The sequence below is a fragment of the Aethalodelphis obliquidens genome, unplaced genomic scaffold (genome assembly GCF_003676395.1).
Source record: "Aethalodelphis obliquidens isolate GAN/ISIS:26980383/991018 unplaced genomic scaffold, ASM367639v1 scaffold39, whole genome shotgun sequence".
Taxonomy (NCBI): Eukaryota; Metazoa; Chordata; class Mammalia; order Artiodactyla; family Delphinidae; genus Aethalodelphis; species Aethalodelphis obliquidens.
The window spans coordinates 4,919,816-4,928,675 of record NW_020837983.1 but is presented as its reverse complement, the minus strand read 5'-3'; the positions used below and the strand labels follow the sequence as shown (position 1 = coordinate 4,928,675).

At 37.2% G+C, this 8,860-nt stretch overlaps 1 protein-coding gene across 2 annotated transcripts in view; it reads left to right on the top strand.

Moving 5' to 3' along the window:
* RAD54B (RAD54 homolog B) overlaps window positions 1-7,416 on the top strand; it is a 95,485-nt gene extending 88,069 nt beyond the window's left edge. For both annotated transcript variants that reach the window (XM_027131408.1, XM_027131409.1), the window contains 4 exons: window positions 994-1,255; window positions 2,779-2,845; window positions 3,036-3,233; window positions 6,392-7,416. In XM_027131408.1, the coding sequence (XP_026987209.1) occupies window positions 994-1,255; window positions 2,779-2,845; window positions 3,036-3,233; window positions 6,392-6,609 (745 nt within the window). In that variant the 3' untranslated portion in view covers window positions 6,610-7,416. The remainder of the gene's footprint in view (window positions 1-993; window positions 1,256-2,778; window positions 2,846-3,035; window positions 3,234-6,391) is intronic.
* Window positions 7,417-8,860: the final 1,444 nt, after the last annotated feature.

Below are 8,860 nucleotides of genomic sequence, written 5' to 3'. Positions count from 1 at the left end.
CTGCATTGGCAGGCGGACTCTCAACCACTGTGCCACCAGGGAAGCCCCGAGCTGGCTTTTTTATTTGGGGATTCCCTATCTGTGGACCTTTTCTCTGGGGTCATTCAAATGAGTCATTCCAGAGGTGAATCTTCCAATAATATCTTTCTTGGGGTGTGGAATGCTTTGCTGCTGGTGTTCTGGGAGTTGGCAGAAAAGGGGGACTGGGATCTTACCATCCATTATGCAGACTTTCATTTTGGTTTGTCACTATATCCCTGCCTTCTAGAGTTCCCTGGTCTAAGTTTCTTTGGTTTACTTTCTCCAGAGAATAAACATTCTAGTTGAGAAAGAAAAGCCAACTAGTTACATGGGATGAGGGCCTGAGTTCTACTTACCAGTGCTCTTGTAATAGCCCCAGTCTAAACTCCTTTCTTCTGAGCTGCCTTTACGAGATTCTATGGTGTGAATGAACTTGTACCTGTTTCTTATTGGAATCTCTCTCTTTGGGCACTTAAGTTTCACTTTCTCTGTACTCCTAAGCAGGTCACCATTCCACTATTCTGTTTTCATATATAAATGTCTCCTGTTTCATTAAAGATAGAGTTTGTCTTTCTGTTTCTTATTCTCCTGCTGTTCTTAGGGTGACTTAAGAGAGGTAAAGAAAGCAGAAAGTTCTTTACTCCACTATCTTGATGCTGGAAGTCTCCTAGATATTGACTTTTTCTTTTTGGCCACGTGGCTTGTGGGAATCCCAGCTCCCCAACCAGGGATTGAACCTGTGCCCTCGGCAGTGAGAGTGCAGAGTCCTAACCACTGGATGGCCAGGGAATTCCCTCTTAGATACTGATTTTAAAATTGAATTTGAAGGAGAATCTGTTTTAATTGTACAAGGTCATTGTTGGATCTTCTATAAATATCAGTGATAGTATTATCGTGGTATTTTCCTTCAATTAAAAAAATCTAATATTGCTTTTAAATTGTGTATAAAGATTCTTTCTTTTTGATTGACAGGGTGGTGTTGGTATCCAACTATACACAAACCTTGAATATTTTACAAGAAGTATGCAAGCGTCATGGATATGCTTATACAAGACTTGATGGACAAACACAGATCTCTCAAAGGCAACAAATTGTTGATGGCTTTAATAGTAAATACTCTTCTGATTTTATTTTTTTGTTAAGTTCAAAAGCTGGTGGTGTGGGACTTAACCTTATTGGAGGATCTCACTTAATTCTCTATGACATTGATTGGAATCCAGCCACTGATATCCAGGTAGGACTGTTTATGTATTAAACAAACATTATAGAATGCCTATGGGGGATACAGGGCCTGCTGGGGATAAGAGGATGATGATGATGTATAATAACTGCTGCATATTGAACCCTTATTTTGTATCAGGCACTCTGCTAAGTGCTTTACATCTGTTTAATCTTCACAATAATCCTACAAGTGTGGATATTCTAAGCCCTGTTTTACAGATGAAGATATGGAAGTTTGTTCTCAGTCACATAGCTTATAAGAGGCAGAGCCAGGATTCACACCCAAACCTGTTATGTCTCCAGGCTCTAATATACTGTGTAGTTGGGCCTTCAGGATCCTCATGACCATCAGGGGAAGACAAGGTGCTATGAAGACAAGGTGCTATGATCAGTGTTTGTGCAGGGTATGGTAAAGATATAAAATTAGCTTATTTAGGGAAATATTTCAGAAGCAGCCTTTGGTTTTCTTCAGAATACAGTCCATTTTCATGTATTTTGAGATTTCTACCTATGGATTTGCATCTCATATGGTATCTGTGTTAGGAGACCTGGAGACAACCCTCGGGTTCAATGATTCACTAGGAGGACTCACAGAATCAAGAAAAACAGCTATATTCATAGTTAAGTTTTATTACAGTGAAAGAATACAGACTAAAATCAACACAGGTAGAAGGTGCATAGGGTAGAGTCCAGGAGAGACCAGGCACAGCTTCCAGTTGTCCTTTTCCACTAGATTTGTGTGGAACAACACTTAATTTTCCCAACATTAATGAGTGACAACACATGGAATATTGTCAACCAGAGAAGTTCACTTGAGCCTTGGTGTCCAGAGTTTTTGTTGGAGGTCAGTCATGTAGGCATGGATACCTGTGTGACTGACCTTAGTTGCTCAGTCTTCAATCCCTGCAGAGGTCAACTGGCCCAAGTCCCCACCTAAATCACACTGTTAGCATAAACTACTTGGTGTGGCCCAAGGCCCCAGGTAAACTAAGAAGCTCTTATCGGGCAGGATACTCCAGGGCTTCCAGGAGCTGGTTGAAGGCCAGACTTTTCTTTGGAATGTGCAAGGTTTGAACATCAACGTTTTACTGTACAGTATCATTGATAAATCCTAACACCACAGAGATCTACGTAGAGCCTGAGCTGATTGCAGGTATCCTAGGGATTCCTTAGGGGTGAATCATTAGCCTCTTGGACTGAGAATAAACCCTCCATGCTATGCTATACTTGATTCTTTGCATTCTTACTGCCCAAACTCGCTATCCCATTTTTTGATGCAGATAGACCCTCTCACTGTTGCATGGCACCCTGTAATTATTTTACAGTACCACAGTGAGTGTTCATTCATCCCTTTCTTTATCCCAGGAAAAAAATTTGAAGTGGAGAATGCTTAGGTATGCCTGGGCTTTGTTTTTTGAAGCTGTAAGTGAAATCTAGAATTCCTAATCTTAATTGTATTAATGCAGGTTGCTTATGTGGGAAGGGTTATCATTAGTCTCTGCTTGTACTCTCAGAATTCTCATTAATTTTCTATAGGCAATGTCTAGAGTGTGGAGAGATGGTCAGAAACATCCTGTACATATTTACAGACTCCTAACCACAGGTAATAACCCTTCAGTGTGACAAAAGTGTATTCCCTTTGAATAATTAAAGATTTTTTTTTTTGTTAATCTGTGCTTCAGTATCAGGAATACTGTTATTTTGTTAGCTAGTATACTAAGAAACATGCTTTACCCTACAAAACTAACAGATGTAAAGATCTGAAGGAAATCTAATGAATGTTTTCTCTTCAGGTACGATAGAAGAAAAGATCTATCAAAGGCAGATCAGTAAGCAAGGTCTTTCTGGGGCAGTTGTAGACCTAACCAAGACATGTGATCATATTCAGTTTTCAGTAGAAGAACTTAAAAATTTGTTCACATTACATGAAAGTTCACATTGTGTTACTCATGACCTGCTTGACTGTGAATGTACAGGAGAAAATCATACAGGTTAGTTGTATTTTAATTGTTATGATGGTAAAGTTAATTGGTCTCCCTTTAGTAGTTGAAAATATTTAAATACAGAATAACTAAAATATTTACCCCTTGCATATGTTAGTTTTCTTTTTTCCTCAGGTCACAGGGCAGCTGCCACATGGGTATTTGAGAAAATTTTAGTTAGAACCTTATTCTCTCAATTTAGCTTCTTATTTCCGAATCAGTTGTGAAAAATCCGGCCTATTGGTAAAATCTTTCAAATCCTGATAATAATGACTTCAGAATTAGGGAAATGTTTTTAATCCTTATTTCTGTTTCACAAAAAACATAACACTTGACAGAATAATCCTACTGTTTATTTTGTGTAGAACTTATTCCTAATGAGGTCATATTCTATGGGGCAGTAAGCATGGGCTGCCATACTTCTCAGTGCTTCATGCACTGCTCGTGCTGCTTAAATGAGGCTGAAAGCGTCAACCCTCCAGAATTAATACCATTCAAATAGGTACTGGATCAGGAGTAGCACTTGAGCAACCAATGTCCAGTAGTTGGAAATCACTTGATAAATTGTGTTGAGATGGGTTTAAGAAGTAAAACTGTATAAGACTAACATGGAAGAATTTACATTTTATATAATCCACACTGATCTTCTCTATAGTATGATTTTTCCATCTTAGTAATTTCTTATTATTTCTCTTTTCCCCTGTATTTATCTAAATTTTTTTTTTTCTTATTTTCTAAAGCTGAATCCTTAGCTTAATGGCTCTCAGTCCTCTTTTCTGAAATGGGAATTTAAGGCTGTAAATTTTCGTCTAAGCTGAATTTTGAATCATAATTTTGATACGCAGTCTTTTTATTATTCAGTTCTAAATATTTTTTTCCATTATAATTTATTCTTTGGCTCAGAGGTGTTTAAAAGTATGTTTTATGATGTATTTTAGTTTTTGTTATTGAATTTTAGCTACTGCACTGTAGTCACAAATATGGTCTGCATGATATTGATTCTTTGGAAACTATAGAGACTTGGTGTGTGGCCTGGTGTGTTTACTTTGTAAATATTTTTGTACATGAAAAGAATGTGTATTCTCTTAATTACTTAGTTTAGAGTTCGCCATATTAGTCAAATTTTCTGTTACCGAATTAGTTTTTCCTTATTTTACAGATTTAAAAATTTACTAATTTAACTGAAAAATTGATAATATGTTTACCTGTCTCAACTATTTAAAAATATAAAATGGATATGGTGAAAACTCTTCCTCCCATAATGCCGTCATCTGCCTAGTTTCTAGTCTGCTACCCTATGCAAAACCAGTATTATTAGTTTTATGTGTATCCTTCTAGATATATTTTTATGCATATGCAAGGAACTCTTGCCCAGTTTTCCCCCCAATAAAGGGTAGAGTAATATGTGTATAGTTCTGTACCTGTTTCATTGAATAGTATCTTGAGATCTCCCCGTATCATTAAAGAGTTTCCTCATTCTTTTTTTCTCTCAGCTATATAATCCTCCCTTGTATGAATAGACCATAATTTATTCATCTGACCTTACAGCTGTATAATTAGGTTCTTTCCAGTCAGTGTATATCTTTATTCGTACATCTTTTTCTATATCTTCAAATATCTCTATAAGGTAAATTATCAGTGTTGCTGTGTCAGAGAATATGTGCATTTGTAATTCTGATAGATCTTGCTAAGGTGCCCTCCACTGGGGGTTGTATCATTTATACCCCACCAACAATATACTATTTCCCCACAGCTTTACCAGTTTAGGATTATCAATTGTTTGGATTTTTGCCAATCTGATAGTAAAAAAAATGGTATATTGGTCTAGTTTTAATTTTATTTAACTTTATTATGAGTGAAGTTGGGTATATTTTCCTATGGTTAAGAGCTGTATTTCCTTTATGTGAACCACCTGCTCATATCATTTGCCCATTTTTCTATTAATGACCTAATTCTGTGTTAGGCATATCTGTTATTGAAAGAGATATGTTAAAATCTTACAGTATGACAGTGGATTTGTCAGTTTCTTGTTATTCTGTCAATTTCTGCTTTATATATTTTGCATCTTCTTTGTAAAAATTTTTTCATTATTATTTATTTATTTTATTATTATGTAGTGATTGCTTTATCCCTGATGTCTTTTGCTTTCATTTTGTCTTTAGTTAACATATTACACTGACTTTTTAAAATTTTTATTGGAGTATAGTGGATTTACGATGTGTTAGTTTCAGGTGTACAGCAAATACACTGACTTTCTTATTGTTAGTATTTGTCTGGTATATCTTTTTCTGTTCTTTTATCTTGAATCTTTCTGTGTCCTTATGTTTTAGGTATCTTTCATGTAAATAATATGAGGCTGGATTTTCTTTTTTATCCAGTCTGATGTTCTCTTTTTTAAAGATTTAATTTTATTTATTTTTGGCTGCATTGGGTCTTCGTTGATGCACGCGGGCTTTCTCTAGTTGCGGCGAGCAGGGGCTACTCTTTGTTGCGGTGCGTGGGCTTCTCATTGCGGTGGCTTCTCTTGTTGCGGAGCACGGGCTCTAGGCACATGGGCCTCAGTAGTTGTGGCACGAGGGCTCAGTAGTTGTGGCTCACGGGCTCTATAGTGCAGCCTCAGTAGTTGTGGCACATGGGCTTAGTTGCTCTGCGGCATGTGGGATCTTCCTGGACCAGGGCTCGAACCCACATTCCCTGCATTGGCAGGCGGATTCTTAACCACTATGCCACCAGGGAAGCCCTTGCTACAGAATATTAATGAGTTTGATTATGGAGTGTTAACCCACATTGTTACAGTTATGTTCTGAATTTGGAAACGTATCTGGCCCCACAGGCTTTTAGGTAAGAAACTGTGGACCTGTAATACATCTCTTTGGATGATTAATTTGTTTAATGTGTATTTCTCCTGCTAGACCATAAAGTCCTTGAAAACAGAGACCATGTCTATTTTTGTTCACCATTTTGGCCCCCATTGCTCAAATCAGCACATTGTAAACAATTTATAAATATTTGTAGAAGGAATGAATTAATTGAATTTGCTTATTTTAACATAAACCATGGTGATCAAATGTAACAAATCATATAAACTCATTATATATTTAAAAAGTATTGTATGTAATAGGATATTGATTGGCCTAAGGATTTCCTCATTGTTTTACTTATTTCAGGTGATTCATTGGAAAAATTCCCTGTCTTTAGAAATTGTCAGCTTGGTACACATCAACAGAAGTCTGACTCCCTGAAACCTGTCTCCATGTCACAGCTGAAGCAATGGAAACATTTTTCTGGAGATCATTTAAATCTTACAGATCCTTTTCTTGAAAGAATAAGAGAAAATGTGTCATTCTTTTTTCAGAATATAACCAATCAAACTACTGCTATATAACCCCCTTTAAAAAATTAATCTAGTAAGTAAATGTAATTTTGGAAAACAAATAGAATTATTTTAATTATAATAATATATTTTATTGCAAAATGTATTATAGTTTTGATATAATAATCAAAACTGAGTTGTTTAACTTTTTGTATATATTCTTAAATATTGAAACATTAAAGACATACTTGTATCATCCTATAATTGTTTATTAATAATTCCGTAATTAATGCAGTTTCATTAAGTAATTTCTAAGGAATTTTCATAAGGAATATTAAAAGGTAAAATGCCCTGTTTCTATCTTTGGGAAATCTAAACTGATTAGGAATATTAGACAGATGTGGGAGACAACTGAAAAATTTGGTAAGTTTAAACTACAGCTCAAAGGAGAAAGAGAATCAGAGACTAGGATTGCTAATGCTGAAGATTCAGTTGGACATAATAGTTGCTGCAGGGCGGTTTGGGTGAGAGTGGTCTGTGGGTTGTGGCAGGACGGGGAGGAGTACTGGACACTTCAAAGCACCGGTTTCTAATCTGGGACTTCAGACTGTAAAGCCATGTCCAGCAAGCATTGTCTGTACTCTGGTTAATGGTTCAGCTACCATCATGTCAAGGGGTTTCTGTAGTAATTTTTGACATTAAATAGAAAGTTTTAATGTATAAAGCAAGCTTTAGAAGACTGAAGTCTGCAAGGAGAAAGGAGTTACTCATTTAATCTCCAATTGGGGTTTCTGTAATCAGCTTTTGCTTCCTTTTGGGATATTTCTTTTAGACTGAATATTGTCTTGAGGTGTTGAATAAAGACTCAGTTGTGTATCATCAAGTCTGAGTTCTTCGGATCTGTGGTGCCATGCCTGGGCACTTGTACATCTAGGATTCATGAACTGGCAGTTTGGGGATCAAGTTTGTCGGTAAGGAAGTAGTCAACTAATAAAAAGCAAAAATGGTGTTTCTTGGCCCTTTGTATATGCCTCTTATATGAGGCTTTGCATATAAAACGTCTTCCAATATGTATCTTGCATCACATATTCTCAGGTGTAAAATCTTAAAAAAAAATGATAAGAGACTAGCAACTTTATTGTCTATCTTAACTGTAGTGGATACTAGTGTGTATTGCCCAGATTGCCCCCTTCAGGACCAATGTGCTCATTTACCCATCTATTGGGGGTGCTGCCTCTGACCACTCATAGCCAGATCTCTCCCTAAGAATATCCCACAGCTGAAAGGAGCTGCCTCGCTCAAGGTTACCCTCCCTCCCCTGGGTGGCTGGCATCCAGTGATTTGTTGTTACAGGGTAGAAAGGCCCAGCCTCCTTGCCTCAATTTGGGACAACCCTTCAGGATCATTCCAGCTCCATAGCTCCTCCGTTGAGGCCGGTGTTGCAGCTTCATTGCAGTCCAGCTTCTCTGTCTTTCCAGGCCTGCTTCCTTCAGTGCCTTACAGATAATCGTGTATTATAAGCTTTGCTTTATACCACATTTGAAAAATAGACCATGACAAAATGAATTACTATTTGTACATTCACAGTGTTGTACAATCATCACTACTATCCATTTTCAGAAGAGAGTTCTCTTCTTAATGTGTCCCTTCCCAGCACTCAAGGCCTCTATCCCAGCAACTCCCTAGTTGACAAATGCAGTGAACTCTTTGCAGTCTTTATCTTGACTTCTGTTCACATTAGGTATTGGTAAACTTCTTGAAATTCCTGCCTTTCTTAATTTTGATTAAATGATTAAACTCATTTGTCATTCCACAGATATTTATTGAGTACCTAGTACATGCTGGACATTGTCTTAGGGGTTATGCCTATAACAATTAAATAGGCAAAGTCTCTGCCCTCATTGTGCTTTCGTTCTAGCACCGTGAGAATAATACACATATATAATATTGTACATGGTGATAATTGCTATGAAAAGAAATAAGCAGAATAAGGGAGATACTAAACAAGGTGGGGATGGGGGTTGCTATTTATATAGGGTGGATTTATGCAGAGACCTGAAAAAACTGAGGGATTGAGAACCATGACATTCTCTGGAAAAAAGTGTTCCAGACGGAAGGAACCACAAGTGCAGGGTCCTGAGACAGGTGAAGGAGTGTTCGACATATCTGAGAAACAGCCAGAGGCCGTGTGGAGAAAGTAAGAAGCAAGTTAGAGCTGAGGTGAAAGAGGTAATTGCAATGGGGGATCAAATGTTACAGGGCATTGAAAACCACTTTGAGGGCTTTAGTTTTACTCTGAGGGAGATGGAAAACCTCTGGAAAT